At 40.8% G+C, this 27,625-nt stretch overlaps 1 protein-coding gene across 1 annotated transcript in view; it reads left to right on the top strand.

Moving 5' to 3' along the window:
• Positions 1 to 18,395: 18,395 nt before the first annotated feature.
• LOC116104706 (cytochrome P450 3A11-like) overlaps positions 18,396 to 27,625 on the top strand; it is a gene marked incomplete at its 3' end in the record, with an annotated part of 18,381 nt that continues 9,151 nt past the window's right edge. Inside the window, exons 1-5 of the mRNA XM_031391196.1 lie at positions 18,396 to 18,466; positions 20,520 to 20,613; positions 22,930 to 22,982; positions 24,858 to 24,957; positions 27,565 to 27,624. Of these exons, the coding sequence (XP_031247056.1) occupies positions 18,396 to 18,466; positions 20,520 to 20,613; positions 22,930 to 22,982; positions 24,858 to 24,957; positions 27,565 to 27,624 (378 nt within the window). The remainder of the gene's footprint in view (positions 18,467 to 20,519; positions 20,614 to 22,929; positions 22,983 to 24,857; positions 24,958 to 27,564; position 27,625) is intronic.

Below are 27,625 nucleotides of genomic sequence, written 5' to 3'. Positions count from 1 at the left end.
TGTCTGAGAGAATGGAATAATTGCTGGGCAGTGGTGACATACTTACTCCTTTTATCCTAGCACTTGGAAGCAGGTAGATCTCTGAGTTCAAGGCCAGCCTGGTCTGCAGAATGAGTTTCAGGACAGCCAGATACACTCAGCCAATCTGTGTTTTGAAAAACAAACAAAAAATTTGCTCCAAAATATACATTTAAAGAAAAAGAAAAAGAAAATAAAAAAAGAGAAGAGACTGGAGAACTTGGTCTGAAACAAGACTGAAATGTATCCATGAAAGCATTAAATCCTAAGGCTGCAAGGATGACACTCTGTGCATACTGCAGTATGGTCACAAGGTCCTGGACAGCTATGCCTCAGTGACATCCATTGTAAGAGGATTCATGGTTGCTTACTTGATTGAGCTGCTTCCTACATGGACTGTGGCTTTCCTAGGTGGATACACTATACTACTGGTCACTCTGACTCTTCTTAGGTACCAACCTCAGCTTCATTTGCCTGCCTTTCACAGGCACCATCTATTTGGTGATCTCCCTTGGGGCTCCAATTCTGCAGCAAACATCTGTCTAACCTTGCAGGCTTTCCTGGAAATCTCTATGGAAACTCCCACAACTCCATCACTCTTGGTCTGTGAGTCAGAAACACCAAACACCATGTAGATGCCTCAGTATGCCACCCATGCCAACTCTGCTTGAGTCCATGGGAACTGTGGTTGCAGCTGAGGATTGATTAGCTGGAAAGCAGTGAGTTGAATCTCAGGGTGTCTCCTGGGTAAGGCAGGAGGCCAGAGCTCAGGAACATCCAGAAATGGCTTCTCCACTTGCTCTCCCACTTTCAAGGTATCATTTTCTCTTGATATCATCAGATTTGTGATTAAACTTCCAATACACCAAATATTATGGGACAAAGTACAACCAAAGTATACCACTTTAAGTTTCAATATATAATATGTACAATTTCTTTTTTTCTAACAAGCTTTCAAAAGACTGTATGTGCACATGATAAATTATGATCCTTGCTTTGAAATATGAGCACTGGTTACTTAGAGACATGAAAGTGAGGCAGTTTGTTTTACAAATTCTCTCAGTATGCTAGGCATGCAGAGTGAGCATAGAAAATGGTTTATAAATCTCAATACACCCCCTCTTTCCCTCTTTCTCTCTAAGACAATATTTCCTCCTGTAGCCTGGTTGTCCTAGAACTTGTTCTGAAAAATATGTTGCTTTGAACTCACTAAGCTCCATCAGCCTCTAGCTCATATCTACACTTCTCTATTTCTCAGCAAAAGCTGTGTGAGGGTTCATCTCTATGTTTTACTCTGTTTATTAAAGCTTCTCAGGTGCATGACCCTGCAGACAAGGTTGGCTACTAGTAACTTTCTATTCTAAACTTCTAGTATGTATACATATATTCCCATTTCATTAAGTTCAGTCTGATACTAATGATCTCTTTCTGTCTACTGTTCTTGGTTCTTGGATCCTGTTTTTTCCCCAGGGACTTCAAGTGCCTCATTAAACTGTTAATATGAGATGTCTTCAGTGTATTGATATAGGCACTTAGTGCTACAAACCTTGCCCATAGGATGGCCTAAATGTGTTGTGCATATTTGGATGTTTGTAGGATGCCTTCATTATGTTCTGATATTTGGGAATGTTGTGTTTCATTCTGTATATTCAGCCATGTTGTGTTTTCATTGTCATTCATTTCTAGAAATTCAAACTTTTCCATCTTGATTTCTTTTTTGGCCCAACTGCCCCTCAGCAATATGCTGTTTAGGTTCCATGAGCATGTGTGCTGTCTTGTAGATTCTATATTTACTGATATTCACTTTTATTGTACAGTGGTCAGATAGAATTTGGATGTGATTCCAGTTTTCCTGTATTTGTTGAGACTTCCCTGGGTCTTCAGCTTTCCCTCTCTTCTCTCCTGTGGACTTCACCCAAAGTCAGATATGGTCATCATTCTCGATCCTCAGATACTATTGGAGCTACTGGAGCTACAGCACACTCTGATACCCTATGACACTTGTCATGTATCTGTGGAGCTAACCAGGAATCAATTCTGGTCCCTACCAAGGGTCTATATCATCTGCTTCAGTAGCAGTGAGATGTAGAATATCCTTAGCACCCTTGGGCCTAAGGAGGAGTTATATCTAGTTGTGTCTCTTCCCTTATCTCTTCTTCTCTTATGTTAAAATATTACCAGACAGTGGTGGCACATAACTCTAATCCCAGCACTCAGGAGGCAGAGGCAGAGGCAGAGGCAGAGGCAGAGGCAGAGGCAGAGGCAGAGGCAGAGGCAGAGGCAGAGGCAGAGGCAGAGGCAGAGGCAGAGGCAGAGGCAGAGGCAGAGGCAGAGGCAGAGGCAGAGGCAGAGGCAGAGGCAGATGGATCTCTGAGTTGGCGGCCAACCTGGTTTACAGAGCAAGCTACAGGACAGCCCATCCTACACAGGGGAACCTTGTCTTAGAAAAAAGTGGGTATATGAATGTTTCACCTGCACATATGTAAATGAATCATGTCTGTGCACGATACTAGCAGATTTCAGAAAAGGATGTTGGGTTCCCTGGAAATGGAGGTACTTATGGTTGTGAGCCATCATTTTGGGTTCTAGGAGCCATATCAATTCCTCTGCAAGAATGACATGTGCTCTAAACTGTTGAGTCATCTCATCAGTTTCCATATCTTTTCTTGTTGATAGAGAAAACCTATTAGCCAATTTTATGTTACTCTATAACTTGTTCTCTCTGAACTACTGACTGAACTCAATTCACAAGGGTTAAATGATGAGCAAGTTCACCATTCTTCCAGTAAAAGGTGGCATGGCCAGGTTCAAGGATCTAGCTCTCATGGCCCACAATATTTAGCAGACCAGGGAATGATTTCTTCTGGGTACCATTAGAAGGGAAAGGCATAAACATTATAACATTCATTTTATAATTGGACAACTGAGAATGAAGAAGCTTCCATCATCCAAGGGACTTCCCTTCAATCATATTCTCAGATTTCAATTTACCAGCGGTCTAAAGTGCACATAACAGATGTATTCAGAGTCCATAGAAAGCCCCAGGTGCTACTTACACCAGAATCCCAGCACCCCTTCTTTTGTGCCCTTCTTACTGGGACAAGATAGCTGACAAGAACAACTTGAGGAAGAAGATTCACATGTCAAAGTGACAGTCACCTTGTTGCAGGAGTCATGGTGTCAGGTGTCAGGGTCCATCCTCGACACATGATCAGAGTTCTCAACTGGAAGCAGGGATTTCTGGATGGTGCATAATAAACACAAACAGACAACTATTTTGTGTACAAGCTGACAGGCAAACATGAAGGCTTGAGTTGGCTCTTTCTCTCTCTCTTGTCTATATGTCTGTCTGTCTCTCTGTCTTTCTGTCTCTCTGTCTATCTTTCTCTCCCTCTCTCTCTCTGCTCACTCACCCAGTGGCAGCTTGAGGCTTCCTATTCTCCTGAGCACTGTGCTTTCCTCCAGTGTGCTTTTCTTTTCTTGAACTCCCACACTTTTACACACCCCTGTGTGCTCTCCTTTCACTCATCCACACACATCATACACACACACACACACACACACACACCTCACACACAGCACACAAACTCTCTCCTCACACTCTCTTTCACATACTCTACACTCACTCAGATTCTCATTCTCTTCACACACACACCTCACGTTCTCTCTTCTTGCCTCTACCTTGCCTCAGTCTTTTATTGTTATTCCCGAAAGCAGGTACAAAAATAAAACATTGTATAATCATTTGCAAACCAAATTCAAAAGAATAACCTCATCCCACAAAGAATCAAGAATTACAATTGTTCCCCAAAGTTTCAAGCTTCCCTTGTTCCCAGACCTGTGGTAAAATAACAATAATTGCTACCTTATCATAATTTTAGCTCTTTTTCTTCTTTTTATTTTCTTTATTTACACTTGAAATTTTACTATACACATGATGCCAGAACAATCAGACCCCTCCATGTGCAGTCCTTGGTTGGTGGTTGAGACCCTGGGAGCTCTGAGGGTACTAGTTAGTTCATATTGTTGTTCATCCTAAGGGGCTGCAAACCCCTCAGCTCCATAGGTCCCTTTTCTAACTCCTTCATTAGGGACTGTGTACTCAGTTCAATGGAGGGCTGTGAGCCTCTACATCTGTATTAGTCAGGTCCTGTGAGAGCCTCTCAGGAGATAGCTATATTTAGGCTGGCTTGTCCTTCCTTCAGTGCTATTTTTTTTTTAAAAAAAGTTGTTCCCATTTCTCCTAACCTTAGCCATGCACAAAGGCTGTATACATTTCATTTGTGTGTGACTGCTGCTTTTCAGTTGGCCTTCGTGTACGTAATTATTTGGTTATATCTGACTTTCCTATTCCCTTCTCCTTCTACTCTGGTGAATTCTGTGAAACTAAATGTTCCTTGATGTAATGATTCCTAAACAAACAAATTTGGAAGCATAGGGGCACAGAACAGCACAGTCCTAATGGTCTAAGTAAGTGCTGTGTGCTCTCATCTTAGAAACAATGCAATAACTGCACAGTGTTATTTCAGATAAATGTTTGACTTGGCAAAGAAAGCTTGACGAAATTATTAGAAAATGAAGCAGAATCAACATAGGGACTTTGAGAAGGGTAAAAGTTATTACAGTTTTGAAGTAAGTTTTGCACAACATTTGAGAGTAGTTCCTGTATATGAAAGTACAGAATGCATAAAATTATATATTAGTAAACCTATGTCAAAACACGGGGACTCTTAGGAGAGTCATTGTGTGCAATGTGAAGAAGCAGAAAGCTAGTTAACTGCTAAGCTAAGGGTTAATTTGATTCTTTCTGGCCATTACCTGGCAGCTTAGCCCATGTCTTTTATCATTAGATATTCACGAGAAAATGTGTGTAGGTGACCTCAGAGCTCTGAAGTATAATAAGACAAAAGTTAAAGTTTAAATTATGTTGAACATTTCTTTAGGTGCTTTTCAGCCATTCGGTATTCCTCTGTTGAGAGTTCTTTGTTTAGGTCTGTACCCCATTTTTAATAGTGTTATTTGATTCTCTGGACTGTAACTTTTTGAGTTCTCTTTATATATTGGATATTAGTTCTCTATCAGATATAGGGTTGGTAAAGTTTTTTTTCCCCAATCTGTTGTTTGCAGTTTTATCCTATTGACAGTGTTCTTTGCCTTATAAAAGCTTTGCAATTTTATGAGGTCCCATTTGTCAATTCTTATCTTAGAGCATAAACTATTTGTGTTTGCTTTAGGAAATTTTCTCCTCTCCCCATGTGCTCAAGGCTCTTCCCCACTTTCTTTTCTATTAGTTTCAGTGTATCTGGTTTTATGTGAAGGTCCTTAATCCACTTGGACTTGAGCTTTGTACAAGGAGATATGAATGGATCAATTTTCATTCTTCACATGCTAAGGGCCAGGTGAACCAGCACCATTTGTTGAAAATGCTGTCTTTTTTCCACTACATGGTTTCAGCTCCTTTGTCAAACATCAAGTGACCATAGGTGTGTGGGTTGATTTCTGGGTCTTCATTTCTATTCCATTGAACTACCTGTCTGTCACTGTACCAATACCATGCGGTTTTTAATCACAATTGCTCTGTAGTACAGCATTAGGTCAGGGATGGTAATTCTAACAGAAGTTCTTTTATTGTTGAGGATAGTTCTCGTTATCCTGGGTTTTTGTTATCCCAGATAAATTTGGCAATTGCTCTTTGTAACTCTATGAAGAATTAATTTGGAATTTTGATGGGGATTATATTGGATATGTTAATTGCTTTCAGCAAGATGGCCATTTTTACTATATTATTCCTACCAGTCCATGAACATGAGAGATCTTTCCATCTTCTGAGATTGTTTTTGACTTCTTTCTTCAGAGACATGAAGTTCTTGTCATATAGAACTTTCACTTGCTTAGTTAGAGTCACACCAAGTTATTTTACATAATTTGTGACTATTGTGAAAGGTGTTGTTTCCCTATTTTTTCCTAAACCTTTTTACCTTTGAAAAGAGGAAGGCCGCTGATTTGTTTGAGTTAATTTTATATCCAGCTACTTTGCTGAGGTTGTTTATCAGGTTTAGGAGTTCTCCGATGGAATTTCTTGGGCCAGTTAAGTATACTATCATATCATCTGCAAATACTGACATTTTACCTCCTTTTTTCCAACTTGTACTCCCTTTGACTTCCTTTTCTTGTCTAATTGCTCTGGCTAGGACTTCGAGTACTATATTGAATAGGTAGGGAGAGAGTGGACAGTGTTGTCTAGTCCCTGAATTTTGTGGGATGGCTTCAAGTTTCTCTCCACTTAGTTGGATGTTGGCTACTGGTTTGGTGTATATTGCTTTTACTATGTTTAGGTATGGGCCTTGCATTCCTGATCTTTCCAAGATTTTTATCATGAAGGGGTGTTGGGTTTTCTCAAATGCTTTCTGAGCGTCTAATGAAATTATCAGGTGAGTTTTTTTTGCTTTGAGTTTGTTTATATATTGGATTATGTTGATGGATTTCAATATATTGAACCATCCCTGTATCACTGGGATGAAGCCTACTTGATCATGATGGATGATGGTTTTGATGTGTTTTTGGATTAGGTTTGTGAGAATTTTGTTGAATATTTTTGCATCAATATTCATAAGGGAAATTGGTCTCAAGTTCTTTCTTTTTTTTAGCAGTGAAAATTTTCCATAGACCTTTCATTTAAGAGATAAATAATTAAAGTATATACAGAGACAAAGATATAATTGATGTTTTCAAGTAATACATGAGGAGACAAAGTTTATGCACAAGTGCCAATACGTTCATAGTAGACAATTTTAAAGTAAACAAAATGAAAATGAACACAAAATGTGATACAAAACTAAATTATATGTTATTTTCTACTTAAGTGATTCTTGCTTTTATTATTAAAAGTATTTGTTTCTAGATTATACTAGAAAGAATTTACTTGATCTAACTATAGATTATGCAAATTCTTTTTTATTAGATATTTTCTCCATTTACATTTCAAATGTTCCCTTCTTTCCTGGTTTCCCTTCAGAAATACCCCTTATTTCCCCCACCCCTTGCTCAACAAACCACCCTCTCCTGCTTCTTGGCCCTGGTATTCCCTTACACTGGGGTATAGAGCCTTCATAGGACAAAGGGCCTCTCCTCCTCTAGGCCATCCTCTGCTACATATGCAGCTGGAGCCATAAACCCCACCAAGTGTACTCTTTGGTTGATGCTTTAGTTTCTGAGAGTTCTGTGGGTTCTGGTTAGTTCTTATTGTTGTTCCTCCTATGGGGCTGCAAACCCTTTAGCTCCTTGGGTCCTTTCTCTAGCTCCTGCATTGGGGACCCTGTGTTCAGTCCAATGGATGGCTGTGAGCATCCATTTCTGTATTTGTCAGGCACTTGCAGAGCCTCTCAGAAGACAGCTATATCAGGCTCCTGTCAGCAAGCACTTGTTGGCATCCACAAGAGTATCTCAGTTTGGTGATTGTATATGGGATGGATTCCCAGCTAGGGCAGTTTCTGGATTGTCCTTCCTTCAGTCTCTGTTGGACATCAGTGGGAGGAGAGGCCCTTGGGCCTGAGAGTGTTCAATTCTCCAGTGTACGGGAATGCCAGGGCAATAGGATGGGAGTGGGTGGGTGGGGGAGCACCCTCATAGAGGCAGAGGGAGTTGGGATGGGATAGGGTATTTCCAAAGGGGAGACCTGAAAAGGGGAAAACATTTGAAATGTAAATAAACAAAATATCCAAGAAAAAAATAGCTACTTCAGGCTACTGAAATGTCTCCCTCTGGCCTACTGCAGGCAGTCTGTGTTATGGTGTGGTGGCCCTAGGAGTCAGGAGCTTGAGACAACTCTTCACAATGTATCCAGTCAGGAAGCCAGGAGTGGGCTAGAGGGAGGGAAAGAGGGAGAGAGGAAGGATTACCTCCCTCCAACCCCAGTTCAGGACACCAGCCACTTAAGATGGGTCTTTCTATCTCATTTAGCAATTATGTGTTCAATGGACTTATTCATCATTGAGCCTCCTGCTGACTATCCAGGGCTTGATTTTTTAACATCAGTCCCACAAAACTCTCAGACTGGGATCTGGGGAAAGAACTCATTTGTTAAAGTGCTTTCCTTCCAAGCTTGAGGACTTGGGTTAGATAACCAAACTCCATCAGAAAAAAAAATGGACATGGTGACTGGCTAAGTCAAGGCTTCCATTGCTGTGTTGAAACACCATGAAAGAAAAACAAGTAAGGAAGTAAAGGATTTATTTGGTGTTCTCTTCATCACTGAAGGAAGCCAGAACAGGAACACACACAGGATAGCAACCTGGAGGTAGGAGCTGAAACAGAAGCCATGGAGGAGTGTTGCTTACTGGGTTGCTCCCCATGGCTTGCTCAGCCTTATTTATTACAGAACCCAGGCCCACCAGCCCAAGAATGGCACCACCCACAATGTGCTGAGCCCTCCCATGTCAATCACTAGGCTTGTCTACAGGCTGATCTTATGGAGACATTTTCTCAATTTTGGTTCCCTCCTTCAGATGATTTCAGCTTATATCAAATTGACATAAAACTTGTCAGCAAGTGCTATTTGCTTGTAATCAAAGCCCCAATAGATAGAGACAGGCAGATCTCTGGGACTCAATGGCTATCTAGTCCTTGCTGAGTGTCAGGTCAGTGAGATACTCTATCTTTAAAAAAAAATAGATGTCTGAAGATATACTCTGGTCTCCATTACACACTGTAACATGTGCACATACGCCTGAATATATATGTTATATATGTGCACCTATACACATAGATAACACCCCCTTTGTGTGTGTGCTAAAACCTGGCTTGTGGTGACTAGAATATTTTATTATTAGCCACAACTAAAATTCAAGTTCAGATGCTATAGCATGCAACCATGAAATGACATGCATATTGAGTAATTAAAATTGTTGTGTCTTATGTGTATTCTCCAAACTCATGTGTTAGAAACATTAACTCTCTAAGCAATGGGAGGGAACCTTCAAGGAGAGGGCTGGGTCTCCCTGTCCCACAACACCCAGAGGAAGCTCCACCCCAAGGCAATCTAACATGCACAGGAACACAGGGTCACAGGATCACAGGGTCACAGGACCCCAGGAGCTTGGTCATACCAGAGTCTCAGAGTCCCAGAGGCAGTATGACTACCAGGAGCTCTGACACACACAGGATCTCAGGATCATAGAATCACAGGATCACAGAGAAAGCTGAACACTGAGGATTTCTGACAAAACCAGGATCACAGAAAAGACAGGGTCCAGTCAGATATATAAAGGGCAGGTTTCACTAGATATAATCAGATGGCAGGAGGTAAGCATAAGAACATAAGCAACAGAAACCAGGGTTACTTGGTGTCATCATAACCCAGTTTCCCCACAACAACAAGTCCCAGATAGACCATCACACTGGAAAAGAAAGATTCAGATTTAAAATCACTTCTCATAATGATGATATAGAACTTTTAAAAAGGACATAAATAACTTCCTTAAAGAAATAAAGGAGAACACAGGTAAACAGCTAGAAGCCTTTAAGAGAAAACACAAAAATCCCTTAAAGAACTACAGGAAAAGACAATCAAACAGGTGAAGGAAATGAACAAAACCATTCAGGAACTAAAAATGGAAATATAAACAATAAAAAAATCACAAAGGGGACAACCCTGGAGTTAGAAAATCTGGAAAGAGATAAGGAGTCATAGATGTAAGCATCATCAACAGAATACAAAAGATAGAAGAGAGAATCTCAGGGGCAGAAGATACCATAGAAAACATTGACACAATAGTCAAAGAAAATGCACAAAGCAAAGAGCTCCTATCCGAAAACATTCAGGAAACTCAGAACACAGGAGAAGACCAAATCTAAGGATAATACATATAGAAGAGAGCAAAGATTCCCAACTTAAAGGGCCAGTAAATATCTTCAACAAAATTATAGAAGAAAACTTCCCTAACCTAAAGAGAGAGATGCCCATGAACATACGAGAAGCCTACAGAACTCCAAATAGACTGGACCAGAAGAGAAATTCCTCCTGCCACATAATAATCAAAACAACAAATGCACTAACAAAGAAAGAATACTAAAAGCAGTAAGGGGAAAAGGTCAAGTAACATATAAAGGCAGGCCTATCAGAATTACACCAGACTTCTCACAAGAGACTATGAAAGCTAGAAGATCCTGGGCAGATGTCATACAGACCCCAAGAGAACACAAATGCCAGCCTAGACTACTATACCCAGCAAAACTCTCAATCACCATAAATGGAGAAACCAAAGTATTCCATGACAAAACCAAATTCACATAATATATTTCCACAAATCCAACCCTTTAAAGGGTAATAAATGGAAAACTCTGACAGAAGGAGGGGAACTACATCCCTGAAAATTCAAAAGTCTAATCTTCCAACAAAACTAAAAGAAAATAGCCACATGAATGGAATTCCAGCTCTAACAACAAAAATAACAGGAAGCAACAATTACTTTTCCTTAATATCTATTAATATCAATGGACTCAATTCCCCAATAAAAAGACATAGACTATCAGATTGGGTACATAAAAAGGACCCAACATTTTGTTGCATACAGGAAACACACCTCAGTGACAAAGATAGACACTACCTCAGAATAAAAGAGTGGAAAACAATTCTCCAAGCCAATGGTCCCAAGAAAAAAGCTGGAGTAGCGATTCTAATATAAAATAAAATAGATTTTCACCCTAAAGTGATCAAAAAAGATAAGGAGGGACACTTCATATTCATCAAAGGTGTGATCTACAAAGATGAATTCTCAATTCTGAACCTCTATGCTCCAAATCAAAGGGCATCTACATTCATAAAATAAACTTTACTAAAGCACACATTACACTGCACACAATAGTAGTGGGAGATTTCAACACCCCACTTTCTGTAATGTACAGATCATGGAAACAGAAACTAAACCAAGACACAGTGAGACTAACAGCAGTTATGAAACAGATGGATTTAACAGATAGCTATAGAACTTTTTATCCTAAAACAAAAGGATATACCTTCTTCTCAGCACCTCATGGTACCTTCTCTAATATTGACCATATAATTGGTCACAAATCAGGCCTCAACAGATACAAGAAAATTGAAATAATTCCTTGTATCCTGTCAGATCACCATGGACTAAGGCTACTCCTCAATAACAACATAAACAATAGAATGCCCACATATACGTGGAGGCTTAACAATACTCTACTCAATGATAACTTTGTCAAGGAAGAAATAAAGCAAGAAATTAAAGACTTTCTAGAGTTTAATGAAAATGAAGCCACAACATACCCAAAGTTATGGGATACAATGAAAGCAGTCCTAAGAGGAAAACTAGCTTTAAGTACCTACAAAAAGAAACTGGAGAGAGCATATACCAGCAATTTGAGAGCACACCTGAAAGTGCTAGAAGAAAAAGAAGCAAGTTCACCCAAGAGGAGTCAAAGGCAGGAAATAATGAAACTCAGGGATGAAATCAACCAAATATAAACAAAAAGAACTATACAGATATACAAAGAATTAACCAAACCAGGAACTGGTTCTTTGAGAAAATCAACAAAATAGATAAACCATAGCCAGACTAATTAGAGGGCACAGGGAAAGTATCCTAATTAACAAGATCAGAAATGAAAAGGGAGACATAACAACAGACACTGAGGAAATCCAAAAAAATCCTGAGATCCTACTACAAAAGCCTATACACAGCAAAACTGGAAAACCTAGATGAAATGGACAATTTTCTAGACAGATACCAGGTATCAAAGTTAAATCAAGATCAGATCAACGATCTAAACAGTCCCATATCTGATAAGGAAATAGAAACAGTCATTAATAGTCTCCCAACCAAAAAATGCCTAGACCAGAAGGGTTTACTGCAGAGTTTTATCAAACCGTCAAAGAAGACCTAATTCCAATACTCCTCAAAATATTCCACAAAATAGAAACTGAAGGCACTCTACCCAATTCGTTCTATTAAGCCACAATTACTCTTATACATAAACCACACAAAGATCCAATGAAGAAAGAAAACTTCAGACCAATTTAACAATTCAATACTGAATAAAATTCTTGCAAACCGAATCAAAGAACACATCAAAATGATCATCCACCATGATCAAGTAGGCTTCATCCCAGGGATGTAGGGATGGTTCAAAATATAGAAATCCATCAATGTAATTCACTACATAAACAAACTCAAAAAAAAAATATGATCATTTCATTAAATGCTGAGAAAGCATTTGACAAAATCCAACATCCCTTCATGATGAAAGTCCTGGAAAGATCAGGAATTCAAGGCCCATACTTAAACATAGTAAAAGCAATATACAACAAACCAATAGCCAACATCAAACTAAATGGAGATAAACTTAAAGCAATCCCACTAAAATCAGGGACTAGACAAGGCTGCCCACTCTCTCCCTACCTGTTCAATATTGTACTTGAAGTCCTAGCCAGAGCAATTAGACCACAAAAGGATATCAAAGGGATGGGAATTGGAAAGGAAGAAGTCAAATTATCACTATTTGCTGATGATATGATAGTGTACTTTAGTGACCCCAAAAATTCCACCAGAGAGCTCCTAAGCCTGATAAACAACTTCAACAACATAGCTGGATATAAAATTAACTTAAGCAAATCAGAGGCCTTCCTCTACATAAAGGATAAATAGGCGGAGAAAGAAATTAGGGAAACATCACCCTTCACAATATTTACAAATAATATAAAATACCTTGGTGTAACTATAACGAAGCAAGTAAAAGATCTGTTTGACAAGAACTTTAAGTCTCTGAAGAAGAAAATTGAAGAAGATCTCAGAAGATGGAAAGATCTCCCACCCCCATGGATTGGCAGAATTAATGTAGTAAAAATGGCCATCTTACTGAAGGCAATCTACAGATTCAATGCAGCCCCCATCAAAATTCCAACTCAATTCTTCACAGACTTAGAAAGAGCAATTTGCAATTTCATCTTGAAGAACAAAAGACCCAGGATAGCCAAAACTATTCTCTACAATAAAGGAACCACTGGTGGAATCACAATCCCAGACCTTAAGCTATACTACAGAGTAATTGTGATAAAAACTGCATGGTATTGGTACAGTGACAGGCAGGTAGATCAGTGGAACAGAATTGAAGACCCAGAAATGAATCCACACACCTATGTTCACTTGATCTTTGACAAAGGAGCTGAAACCATGTAGTGGAAAAAAGACAGCATTTTCAACAGATGGTGCTGGCTCAACTGGTGCTTAGCATGTAGAAAAATGCAAATCGATCCATTCATATCTCCTTGTACAAAGCTCAAATCCAAGTGGGTCAGGAACCTCCACATCAAACCAGATACATTGAAACTAATAGAAAAGAAAGTGGGGAAGAACCTCGAGCAAGTAGGCACAGGGGAAAATTTCCCAAAGATGATGCTTCTGCTCTAAGATCAAGAATTGACAAATGGGACTTCATAAAGTTGCAAGGTTCTGTAAGGCAAAAGACACTGTCAATAGGACAAAACGGCAACCAACAAATTGGGAAAAAAACTTTACCAACCCTACATCTGCTAGAGAACTAATATCCAGTATAAAAAAAAAAAGAACTCAAAAAGTTAGACTCCAGAGAACCAAATAACCCTATTAAAATGGGATACAGAGCTAAGCAAAGAATTCTCAACTGATGAATACTGAATGGCTCCGAAGCACCTAAAGAAATGTTCAACATCCTTAGTCATCAGTGAAATGCAAATCAAAACAACTCTGAGATTCCACCTCACACCAGTCAGATTGACTTGGATAAAAAAACTCAGGTGACAGCAGATGCTGGAAAGGTTGTGTAGAAACAGGAACACTACTTCATTGCTGGTGGGAATGCAAGCTGGTACAACCACTCTGGAAATCAGTTTGGCGGTTTCTCCGGAAATTGGATATAGTTCTACCAGAGGACCCAGCTATACCACTCCTGGGTATATACCCAAAAGATTCTCCAACAAGTAATAAGGACACATGCTCCACCACGTTCATAGCAACCTTATTTACAATAGTCAGAAATTGGAAAAAACCTAGATGTCCCTCAACAGAATAATGGATACAGAAATTGTGGTACATCTACACAATGGAGTACTACTCAGCTATTAAAAACAATGAATTTATGAAATTCTTAGGGAAATAGATGGATCTGGAGAATATCATCCTGAGTGAGGCAACCAATCACAAAAGAACATATATGGTATGCACTCTCTGATAAGTGGCTATTATCCCAGAAAGTCTGGAATACAGGAAGAACAACCCACAAACCACAAGAAACTCAAGAAGAAGGAAGACCAAAATGTGGACATTTAATTCCTTCTTAAAAGCAGCAACAAAATACCCATGGAAGGAGTTTCAGAGACTAACTATGGAGCAGAGACTGAAGGAAGGACAAGACAGCCTAATATAGCTATCTCCTGAGAGTCTCTCACAGTACCTGACTAATACAGATGTAGAGGCTCACAGCTGTCCATTGAACTGAGTATAGGGTCCCCAATGAAGGAGTTAGAGAAAGGACCAAAGGAGCTGAAGTATTTGCAGCCCCTTAGGATGAATAACAATATGAACTAACTAGTACCCTCAGAGCTCCCAGGGACTCAACCACCAACCAAGGACTATACATGGTTGCGCTGATTGTTCTGGCAGCATGTTTATAGTAGAGGATTGCAAAGTCGATCATCAATGGGAGGAGAGGCCCTTGGCCCTGTGAAGGTTCTGTGCCCCAGTGTAGGGGAATGCCAGGGCCAATAAGTGGGAGAGGGTGGGGTGGCAAGCATGGGGAGGGGGGCAACAGGGGTTTGTTCTTTTTGTTTGTGTTTTTTGGAGGGGAAACTGGGAAAAGAGAAATCATATGACATGTAAATAATGAAAATATCTAATAAAAAAAGAAAAAAAAGAATAATTGAAAGCATAAATAACTATCATTTAAAAATCAGCAGGAATTCCCCCATAAGACAGTTGTTGAAGTCCCTTGTGATAGAATCTTGGCAAATGAAAAACCAAAGAAATACCAGCTACCCATCCAGCCACTCAAGAGATGGATTAGAGTCAGTGGATAATGCAGGGTGTGGGAGCTTAAGGATCAAAATTCAGAACCCCAGACCTTTAAAAATGGTATGCAGACAATGCAGCCATTTGGTAGAGGCAGACATGATTCCTGGGTAAAGCTTGTCTAGGTAGAATAGATAGGTTCTCGAGCTCAACGCTCACCACAAGATTATAGATACAGTGGGGAGCTACAGAGAGAGACACTTGACAGCAGCCTCTGGATTCCATAGGCATGTGCTGTGCTAGGTCACATATATGAACATGCATAACCATGCATGTGCTCTCATATACATATGCAAAACCACCCACCTGAACAGTAAAAAATGAAACATAAAAACGGAAAAAGAACAGAAAGCTACCTAAACAAACTAAGGACAAAATAACATGGAGTGGAGCATGCTTCTGCAGCCATGGTTTTAGAACTCTGTGGGGACATTGGTTTTTACAACCAAGAACATTTTTCCTTGTCTATTCTCCTTTTTTTCCTCCCTCAATCTCAAGAGGATCAAGCACCATTTTCTCCTATGAACCACAATAAATATCGCCCTTGTGTCATTAAGCAAAGATGTCCACTCCTCTCCACTTCTTAATGCCACCTCCTCTCCAATCAAATTTCTGCTCCCTTTTCTCTGGAGTGACCAATGGAATACTCTTGTGTCAATTCACCCAGGTGTCTTTTTCCTTCTCCTTTTGACTCTTTCCTCCCTCTGTGCTCTCCTGAATGCCTGCCACCCCTGGGTCATTATCACATCTTGGCCATAGTCAGTAACCATGTCTGCTCCTGATAAATAAGTCACCAGCCTCAATGAACTTGTGACATCAACATGGAATGAACCAAGACAGCAGTTGTAATTAAGTCATAATTAATCTTCTGCCCTAGTATTCCATGGTAGAGCATATGGAGGGACATGTTGGTGAGCCCTGACACTCTCATGCCACCCCACATATTTTTTACCTTCCCTAAGCTCTTGGTACCTCTGAAGCCATCTTTCAGTGGGTTATGTACCCAGTGACACTTACTGCTTTTAACCAACTAGCAGTTTAGGATTTAGGACAGGGTCTCTGTATTATGTAGCTCTGGGTGTCCTGAAACTCACTATGTAGACCAGGCTGGCATCTAACCCACAGAGATCCATTTGCCTTTGCCTCCTTGGTGCTGGGCTTAAAGGTTTGCAATACTATCTCTGGCTCAGCATCTCTGTGCTGGTCTTGTTCATGTCTCATATCACTGCTTGGTCTCCAACAGATGCATTCAAAACCAGGGCAAGTAAAGACTCAATTTGAACAAATAGAAGAACCTCAGGATTCTATGGAAAAGTGTGAGATAAGACTAGAGTACCAGGACCTGATCTAGGATGGCAGAACCCCTGGGAAAAAATAATAGGGAATGGCCAACACCATAGCCACGTTTTTCCTTAGATATCCTTTACAACTGAATGCAAAACGGAATGTTAGCTGGGTGGAGTGATCATAGGCTAGTAATCCCAGCATGTGACATGTGGAGGCAGAGGACCACAAATTCTAAAGCTGCCTGTACTACATATTGAGCTTCATCATTCTGGGCTATCATTCTGATAACCTTCTGTTACAGTGATAGAACAATCTGACCAACAGTAAAGGGAAGCATGGTTTTTGTTTCCATTCATAAGTTCCAGTCCATCACTGAAGGAAATTGGGGCAGCAACTCAGCAGGAATTTCAATCAGAAACCATAGAGGAGTGCTTCTTGCTGCCTGCTGAAACTGTCAGGGTCATGCTTAGTTGACTTTCTTATGTAGCCCATGGCTGAGGTTTCCCCAAACTGGTCGGACCCTAATACATTAATTAGTAATCCAGATAATTTATTCAAGGCATGTCCTCTGACATATGTGATGTGGACAGTCCCTTCACTGAGATTCCTGCCTCTGGTGACTCTAGGCTGTGCCAAATTGACAATTAAAGCTAACCAGGATAGTTAGATTAAAGCATAATTTTGTCACATTAAAAATGAGTGGGGGCCAGCCTGCTGTGGTACATGCCTTTTATAGCTCCCTGGAGGCAGGGGAATGTGGATCCCTGAGTTCAAGGCCAGCCTGGTCTACAGAGAGTTCTAGGACAGCCAGGGCTACACAGAGAAACCCTGTCTTGAAAAACCAGTCCAAAGTAAAACAAATCAAAACCAACCGACCAACCAACCAATCAACCAACCAACCAAGAAGCCAAACAACCAAACATAAGGGTGGGGTAATGACTCTATGGGTAAAGATACTTGCTGCCTTAACAAGGACTTTAGTTGTGTCCCTGGAGATCACATAGTGTAAATCAAGAACTATTTCCCCAACATTGTCCTCTGACCTCCTCAACCATACTCTTGCATGTTGTTCTAATACATAATAAATGCAATTTAAAGAAAATACAAAAAGCGATTTGTGTTTACTGACTTTTAGCAGATTCATTCTGTGATCTAGTGATTCAAACTGAGAAGCTCTTGTCTCAGTTAACGTTCTAGAACTTTAACTTGTGAACTCACTTGATCCTGGTAAATGAACTTTTGAGTTTATACTCATTTCCCTTTCCCTTGCTCCTGCTGACACTCATTGAGTTTGATGGGGAGGTCGAACAAATATTTATTCTCTTCTGTTATCTTCAAACTTTGACTCCTGATTACTCCTGTATGCACAAATGGGTCTTGTGAGAGGAAGACAAGTGTCAACAGAAAAAAGTCAATGAGGGAACTATCCATTAGAGCCTATGGGTCACCAGTCACAACTGAATACAATATCTCTTTCTCTCTCAGCAGTGAGTGGAGGGCTTGACTTTTTCTCACTGGCACCATAGTCAAGGGATGGCAGTGTTGAATTTTTGTGAATAGATGTAGTAGAGGATTTTTTTTGAGACATGGTTTCCCATATCCCAGTTTTTTCTCAAGCAATCTATGTGGCTTTGAACTTTGTCTTTGAACTTCTGATTCCCTAATTCTACTGTCTGAGTGTATTTTTGAATGAAGCCAGTCTTGATGAGAGAGTATTTCATGTTGTCTAATTTGCTTAATTTCTTATTGGAAACCAAGAACTCTTACCTATATGGCACTGGTTTTTACTGATTAGCTCAAAGGAGGTCAAACTAGGCTGTGGATGAACTGTATGAACTGTCCAGGAGAAGAGAGTACCAAAGTCCATCTACTGGCTCGATCCCTGATGCCACCCATCTTCCCAGCATATAAGTATGCAGGCTGTCCTCAGTGCAGCAGAGTGGGCAGAAGGGAAGCCCTGTGGAGGATCACACACACAGCTGGAGGGAGTACACAGAGGAGTAAATTGCTGATAAACAAGCAGGGATGGACCTGGTTTCAGCTTTCTCACTGGAAACCTGGATGCTCCTGGCAATCAGTGTGGTGCTTCTTTACCGGTGAGTGATCTTCACAGTTTCTTCCCATACCATGTCCTCAGGATTGGGGTGATACTCGGACCGCTATTCTGTTATTAGTGGAAGGATCAAAATGATTATCAGAATCAGGGACTGGAGAGATGATGACTCAGTGGTTAAGGGCACTGGCTGCTCTTTCAGAGGACCCACGTTTGAAGCCTAACATTCAGGTGCAGCTCTGAATCATCTGTATCTACAGCTCCAGAGGATCTGGCACCTTCCACAAGCATAGCTAGGATGGTATTTAAGGGTGGTAGTTTTTATAACCTGGCTAACTCCTAAATGATCCAGATAGAGACCTATTAAGTTTATTAGCAAGCTTTAAGCACTATGATTGGGCAGGTTCTAAGCTATTCTAACCCACAAAGTTATCTACATCAGAGGCATAGGCTCCATTTTACTTGTAGTGTGACTGTTTCTCTGGCTTGCTCTGCTCTCTCATGTTGAGCTCCTTCGACAATTCTTTCTTATGCTTGACTTCATGACTACCTTCTTCTTCCTCCACCTTCTTTATGGCCCTTCTTCTCCTGGACCCTCACCTGCCTTATGGCCAACAACTTGTTCTTTTCTGCCCAGTTATTTGATCTTCAGTTTATTATCAACCAACCAGAGATAACTGGGGAGCATTCTTTATACCACATTGATACAGAAGGCTCTTCATCTTCATTACTCATGACATTGCCCATGTCCAGATTGTATCGATATCTCAGGGTTCAGAAACCAGCATCTGAATACACAGAGTACAAGGCCCTCCTGCAACAGGTAGCAGAAGGTGAAATTAACTCTTGCAAAAAGTTTTCAAAATTTCATGTTTTTATTTATTGTGGTTAGGGGAAGCACATGCTACAGTGTGTGTGTGTGTGTGTGTGTGTGTGTGTGTGTGTGTGTGTGTGCAGGTCGGAGGACAACATTTCAGAGACAGTTCTCTCCTATCATGTGGGTCCTGAATATCAAACTGAGATTATCAACATTATCAGTTAGTGCTTTTACTTGTAGAGTCATCTCGAAGGTCCAAGATGAAATGACACCTGAATTAATTTTACATTTTGATGTTTTATCACTATGGGGAATCAAGCCAGAGCTTGTATATGCAAGGCAAACCCTTCACTTCTGAGCTATAGTCCCAGTGATACTAACTCTTATTAAAGTTCATACTGACATTATGCAGATCTGCTGGGCAACCCAACCCTTATTCTTCTTCAACTACCTCTTTTAGGATTTAGTATAAAATATGAGGTGTTCTATGTCCAACCTTCATTTGTATAATACACACACATATATGTACATATATATTACAATATATAATACTATATATATATATATATATATATATATATATATATATATATATATATATATATATATATATATATATATATATTGAAGCTGAAGCTTCAGGCACTATGTTAGACAGATTCTGAGCTATTCTAACCTGACTATTCTGGCATGGCCTATTTCCCAACCCTGTAGCCTATTACCTGCCATTGTAGTCTCTTTCTGGCATCTCTTTCTTCATTGTGTCCCAATTATTGAGTATCCAGGTCCCACCTGAGATCATCTTCCTCTCTCTGGGCACAGAAATCACACCTTTTTCTCTCCTGTCCCACTATAGTCTGTTGTATCCTGATTTGACCAATCAGGAGATGGTGGAGAACAATGTTTTACAAAATACTGACTCAGGAGATGCTTCATGATAACAACAATACCAAAGTCTGAGCCAGAGCTCTGTAAATAGATCTCTGGGTACAAAAATCAACAATTGACTACACAGTGCATGAAAACATCCCCTGTTAGTTTACTGATATGACTTATAATAGGTATAACTTAGTTTTAGTAATCCCTAGATACATGTGAACTCAACAGGCACAGATACAGCAATGGGCTCACATGTGTACTGGGCCCTCTTCATTCCCAAATCTCTCTGGGAACTGGAGGGGAAGACAAGTTGTTGCTTTGTTTTAGTTTTTGATGACGGTCTTTCTTGTCTCCTCTCTTTTGCATGTATGGCCACAAGTTATTCTGTTTCCCTTTATAGATACGGGACCCGTAAACATGGACTTTTTAAGAACCAGGGAATTCCTGGGCCCAAACCTCTGCCTTTTTTAGGCACTGTGCTGAATTACTACAAGGTGAGTGTTGAATGAGTTTTCCATATGGCTTCTCCTTGTAGCCAGTAATGGCTTAGTTCTATTAAATGTTGCTTATGAGGTAACCCTAAGATGTCAAGTCCTCACACTATGTGTGCTCTTGATTCTTGAGAGTGTTTGTGAGTACCCTGGGGCTCTATTGCCAACTTAAATCTTAATAGTATGTTAATAGTATGTTTATTTTTTATGGAGTGTATCCAGGCATTTGCATGCCTGAGAGTGCCCATATGTGTGTGCAGGGACATATTTATGTATATGTGTATGTATGAGGAGGTCAGAGTTTGAAACTGATCTTCCTGATTGCTCTGCACTTCGTCCTTTGAGGCAGAGTCTCTCACTTTGACTTGGCTCTTTCTGACTTGACCAGTTTAGGTAGCCAGCTTTCTCTTGGTGGTACCTTGTCTCTGACTCTTGCAAGCTGGTTCTATTACCTCCTGCCTGCCATTTACACAAATCTTGGGGGTCAAATTCTGGTTTCCATGGGGTGCTTTTCCCACTGAAGCATCTGCATACTATAATCAACCCCCCATTTATTTTTGGTTGAGGGTGTGTATATGCCACAGCACACATGTGTAGGTCAGGGGACAGTTTGTGGGAGTCAGTTTTCTCTTCCAACCATCTTACTCTTAGGGATGGAGCTCAGGTTATCAGGCTTGGTTGCAAGTTCCCTTTCATTCATGTTACCAGCCCTAGTGTCAGTTTATTGAAATTCACCTTGAGTAAAATGCCCAGATCTCCATCTCATTCAATATTGATACTGAGGATTTGATGTTCTTAATTTGTGAGCAGTAAAGGAAGAGTTTGTTTCTTGATCAGTGTAGAATCCTGGAAGGTACAGTTGTAGTTATTTGGAAAAAATCTTGAAGGGGTTTCCAACTTCTAGGACATCAATCTATATTTACTAGATTAAAATTCTCTTTATATGAGGTGTTATGAGTGACATTTTTGTTCTTTTTTTTCTAAATATTTCTGAAGCATCAGCTTATCACAGGTCCCTATCCCTCATATTTTGGAGGCTTTTCATATACTTGAGTTCTTTGCTTAATCTTTGAACACATAAAGTTTTCTCATGACAGTAGACCCACCATGGGTCTACTTCATTTTTGGGTTCTTCAGAGCCTTTAATTTCTCTCTTCTTTAAGCTACTGGGGTCCTGGTTAGTGATTGATTCATTTAGGAAGATTTCATGTTTATATTGTTGTATGTGTGTTTGTGCATGTGATTGCAGTACTTATGGAGAACAGAAGAGGGTTCCAGATTCCCTGAAACTAGAATTACAGATGAAGGTTTGATACAGGATATGGGTTCTTGGAATGGAACTTGGACCCTCTGCATGGTTAACTAGTGCTCATAACTGCTGAGCCACAGAGCTAGTGACATATTTTAGGTTCTTTTTTATTATTATTTTAATGTATCTATAGCTGCCTCTCTTCCTTTAAAGGCAGCAAAATTTTTTGTGGTTTTTCAACATAATGTTTCTCTGTATAGCCCTGGCTATCCTAGAACTCACTCTGTAGACCAGGCTGGCCTCAAACTCTGAAATCCACCTGTCTCTGCCTCCCATGTGCTAGGATTAAAGTCATCCACCACCACAGCTCGGATAAAGGCAGCAAACTTAAGCATGAGTTTGAGTAGCAAATGAAAATCTGGGACAGGATGATGCTTGTCAATCACTTTAGATACTTATCTATGTAATTCAATTTTTTACTTTTTTAAAGGTTTGTTAAAAGCCAAGCCATTAGGTAATGGCGGATTAACAAAATTATTAGAAAATAAGGAATAAGAATATAATGTGCCATGTAGGCTCTAAATCTAGGTGGACCATTTGTGACTAACTTGCTTTTGATACCTGGCCCACGGTCAGTCCCCCAACAGATATTCCAAAGTTCACACCCAGAGGGTGAGTGGCAAAGCTTGTGTTGCTGTCTGCTCAGGATTATCTTCCTACAGGCCCTGTGCTTAACTTGCACATTCCTTAAAACAATTGTGTTAATTATCATCATAATCATTATCATTATCATTATTATTAGTGTTTGTGTGTGTGTTGTCTGTGTATATGTCTATGTCTGTGAGTCAGCATGGTAGAGGCCACATGATGTGTCATGTGTCCTGCTTTGTCATTCTGCCCTTTCCCACTGACCCATCCTGCTCTTGACACGTCAATCATTTCTGAATAAGAACATTTGTGTCAGAGACAATAAACGTGACTTCCTGGGACCTAAGGGTTTTCATTCTCTAGCTACTGAAGGGTCAGTATATACAGGACAATAATGGATGTTATGCTATTTCTTTTTCCAGGGTTTTTGGAAATTTGACATGGAGTGCTACAAAAAGTATGGAAAAATATGGGGGTGAGTATTCTGGAAAGTTTCATCAAGATAACTATTTTTAGGAGGAGACACTCTGCTTGTATAAGGATGATGACAGCCTCATTTTTAGCCATGTGTAAAGATGAAACCACATGTCATTAAGTTCCAGGGTTCAAATGTCATATTGACATGAGAACATTGCACATCATGGCTTTTTGACAGGCTTTGATGTTCCATGGACTTGAGGGGTATTTTAATTAATTCATTTATTTAATCACTTTACACCCTGGTCCCTGCTTCCCCATATTCCCCTCACACAGTCCCTCCCCTCTTACCTCTCCCCCTTCTCCAGTCCTCTGAGTGTTTGGCCCTTGAGTATCTCCCCAGACCTTGTGTTTTATCCAGTGACCTCTTTTCATTTATTTTCTCCTCTGAAACATCCTTTTCCTGACATGAGATGGATTGCTTCAGGTCCTTCTGATCTGCTCTGGCAAATGTCTTGTTCCATCTCCTTGCCACACTGTCTCTTTCCCATATAGAAGCTCTCATTCTTTCATGTCATCATTGATTTTAGTATTCCTTTTGATAGTACAGGTGGGGGATGGTAACCTACCTAAGGGCTTGGTAAATAATTTATGATTAGCATTAAAAAATTCCTCTGTGCTCATAGACCCTTTGTTGTTGTTTATATTTTATTTTACATAAACTTTTTTCCTAGAATAGGGACATGTATCCTGGTACATATATGTAGGTGAGAGGATAACATGTGGAAGTTAGATCTCTACTTCCAAGGTATAGAACTCACATCATCAGGCTCGGAACAGGTGCCTTCATCTGCTCAGCCATCTCTTTATCCCCTGCCAAGATTTTTGATAAAAGTATATATCAGATGACAGGTTGTGGCAGTCAGTTCTCTCTTTCCACCATGTAGATCCCAGGGACTGAGATGATATCATCAGGTGCCTTTACCTTTGGGCCATTTTGCTTTCTCCCTCCAGGAACTAGCTGTGTGCAAACCCTCAGACAGGGTCAGGAACTTTACCCTTCTGCTAGAATGTTGACAGTAGTGTTCAGGGTGTGTGGAGGTGATCTCAGCTGCAGTAAATTCAGGAATACAAGAGACAGTCTGTGTAGCTCTCCCCTCTGGTTCCTGGCTCTCATGCTCTTCCTGCCCTGTCTTCCAGTCTACCAGGGCCTTGGAAGAAGATACAGGCACCTCAGCTAAATTGTATTTTCATATCAGTGTATCAAAACCAGGGTCTGCAATCTAGGGAGTCATCTTAAGACTGAGATGCATCCCAACACCAGATGTTGACATATTCTAGTAATTTTAAGATTTCTTTTCTTGTTCAAGTCAGGGTTCATATGTGTGTAGCCCTGATTGTTCTGAATTTGCTTTGTAAAACTGGATGGCCTTGAACTCAGAGATCTGCTTATCTCTGACTCTGGTGTACTCCAGAGGTATTGGTTATCCATGGAGCTGGTGTTACAGATGATTGTAAGCTACCCTATGTGAGTGTTAGGAACCAAACTTGGGTCCCCTGCAGGAGCAGTATGCTCTCAACTATGGAGCTATCTCTTCAGCCCCTTGCAATATTTCAAATGAAAACTCATAGAAAATGGTATAGGCAATTTTCACATGTACACATATAGACTTGGCAAATTTCCACTTGTTATTTCTAAGTGTGGTGCCTTACTGAGCTCTTTTGTCGTTAAGTGACTCATTGTATCTTGAGTGACATTACCTATCATTTTACAAAGTCTCCATTGTGTCTGTGCTCAGCATCCCTAAGCTGAACTGGGAACTCCTGTGACCATGTATTGTATAAGCAGAGTGAGGATCCTGCAGCTTAGGATCAAAGTCTGGGTGTGGCTCTCACATCAGCAACTGGTTCATCAGCTGTCTTCCCCACACAGGTTGTTTGATGGTCAAATGCCACTGTTTGCCATCATGGACCCAGAGATGATTAAGAATGTACTAGTGAAAGAATGCTTTTCTGTCTTCACAAACCGGCGGGTAGGTGACATTGTTTTTTCATTCATTAATTTATTTATATATTTTACATCCTCATTGCAGCTCCCTTACCTATTTATCTCCAGCCCCATCCTTACTGATCCCTCCTCTCATAGCTCCATCTCCTTCTCCTTAGAGAAGGGGAAGTCCCCCTTGTGTACCACGTTGACCTGGGACTAAGCATCAGGACTAAGAGGATCCTCTCCCACTGAGGCTCAACCAGGCAGTCCAGCTAGGGGGAGGAGATCTAGTGGCAGTCAACTGATTCAGAGACAGCCCCAGCTCTAATTGTTAGGAGAACCACAGAAAGACCAAGCTGCACATCTGCCATTAATGTGTAGGGAGCCTAAGTCCAGCCCCTGTAAGTACTTTGGTTGGTGGTTCAGTCCCTGTGAGGCCCCATGGGCCCAGGTTAGTTGACTCTGTATGTCTGGCTTACTCAATCCTGTCCCTGACACATCCACCTGACTCTCCAAGTTGTAGATAATGTTTGTCTGAAGGTCTCTTTCGTAGACGGGGTTTCTATTCCTGCACAAACATCATGACCACGACAGATACACAAACACAAGCATACACACATAGCAGTTAATTCTAATTTGCCTTGGCTAGCTTAATGGTTGAATACTTCTAATCTTTTTTGAAGCTAGCAAATATTCCACTCTGGTATTCCGGAGTTAACATTCTTTAAAATCTGTATGTTATCTCTGCTACTGCAGACCCAACTGGGAATGTGGCCCCTGGAGCCACATAACTGAATTCTTACATGGCTAGACTGTCCTATGCCCCTCTCATGGTGATTCTGCCTCTTTCTCCTCTCTTTCACAAGCCCAGGAACCCTAAAAACTCTGTCTGTTCTGCCAAGACACTGGATGCTGGCATCTTTATTTACCAATTGGTGCCAACCGAGGGCAGGGTTCCTCAGTGTCTTCTGTGCAGATGCTCCTGTAAGCAGTTTTGGGGAACAGAATTAACATAACACAACGAGCATTAGGCCAAATCCATACAATAGTAAAATAATCATTTAGAAAACCCAAATATTAAATACTTTAAGTGTCCCAGGCCTAGGGAGATGACTTGATCAGTGAGTAAAGGACCTGAATTTGGATCCTCAGCATCCACAAAAAAGCTGGGCAGAGCAGCCTTCATGTGTGACTCTAGAGATGCATGTTGAAACAGGTAGATCTCAGGGGCTTGTTTGAAGGCGACTCTAGCCTAACCACAGCCTTCTAGATTAACAGAGAGACCTTGCAAAAAAATACCCTAGAGAGTTATAAAGGATGATGCTTGATCTCTGGTCTCCACATGAACAAACATGGGCATGTGTACCTGTAGGGTTATGGGTGTCCTGCTTTTTATCCGCCACAGGGCACTGTTATTTGGGGAATCAGGTTGTGGGAAGCTGACCATGCTTACCCATGCTGTTGCCAGGTGGGTGTTGGGCTGTAGGGAAGGCCCAGAACACCATTCTGGGTGTGGAAAACCATAGTCTTAGGTGCAGGACAGCCAGAACTGACTCAGGTGTCCTCAAGCTTGTAAGAAACCTGTCTAAGTACCAGGCTCTTGGATATCCAGGCATCACTGGAAACTGCAAAAGAGCTGAGAACAAAGTGGGATCACCAGACTGGATCAAGCCTAGGGTGAGGGGTGGGGTGGGGAAAGAGGAGAAATCTGACTGGTCCAGCAGGGAGAGTCTTTGGCTTGATAGCTGGCAGCAGTCTTGAACTTAGAATTGTGGCTGGGAGCACAGTGAGGCCTTCTACAGGAGATTAGATTAGATGGTGGCTCTATAGGCAAAGGCCTTCTCAATGGCTCCCCACGGCAGATATTGATGAAAAGAGGCAGGCCAAGTTTCTAAAGCATTTATTGTCAAGGCAGAAAGAGGATGTGTAAAACCATACCCCACTTCTCAGGGTAGGCCAAAGGTTAAATATCTTTTGCAGAGAGGAGTGTCTGGGAAGGAATGTTTATGGGCTAAGCCCTCCAGGTCTTTAGGTACCTCATTGAAATGGAATACTGTCTTGAGCATATGTGACAACTGTTCACATTCCCTAAATATGGAAAGGCTTGGAACATTGCCTTTATGTGACTGATGGCCAAAAGTCTATGGGGGCTGTGGCTAGTGACAGGGGCCTCGTGCCCAGGAACTGGTGAAGTACCTACACTTCATAGTTTCTGGGGCTTCAAGCCTTAACTCAACCAGGGACCACGATACCTTTCACAGTCCCATATCCACCAGCATTCATATGTACACACAAACACACACACATGCACACACACACACAAGTAGACAGACAGACACACAGCATATGAATACATTCTTTTCACATTGCCTATGTTGTAAATGCAGAGCTGGAAAACTTGAGTGATGCAAAATTAACTTTCTATCTTTCTCCAAGTCAAATTCTAACTGCACAGATCTGGAGATTGACTAAGTCTTGCTCGAATCTTCTCCCCACACCTTGGACCTAGTTTTCCAACCACAGAGAAATTTCCATTTAAAAGGATCCTGGAATGTAAAGGGTTAGAACCACAATAAGAAGCTGAGTGTGCAGCTGATTTCTCATAATCTGTGGGGCATTCTGAGCTGGGTTTTTGGCTTTTTTACTCTAGGACTTTGGCCCAGTGGGGATGATGGGCAAAGCTGTCTCAATATCTAAGGATGAGGAATGGA

This window comes from Mastomys coucha, unplaced genomic scaffold (assembly GCF_008632895.1).
Source record: "Mastomys coucha isolate ucsf_1 unplaced genomic scaffold, UCSF_Mcou_1 pScaffold22, whole genome shotgun sequence".
Lineage (NCBI taxonomy): Eukaryota > Metazoa > Chordata > Mammalia > Rodentia > Muridae > Mastomys > Mastomys coucha.
Note: the sequence above shows the minus strand (reverse complement) of the source record. Positions and strands in the feature narration are given on the sequence as shown.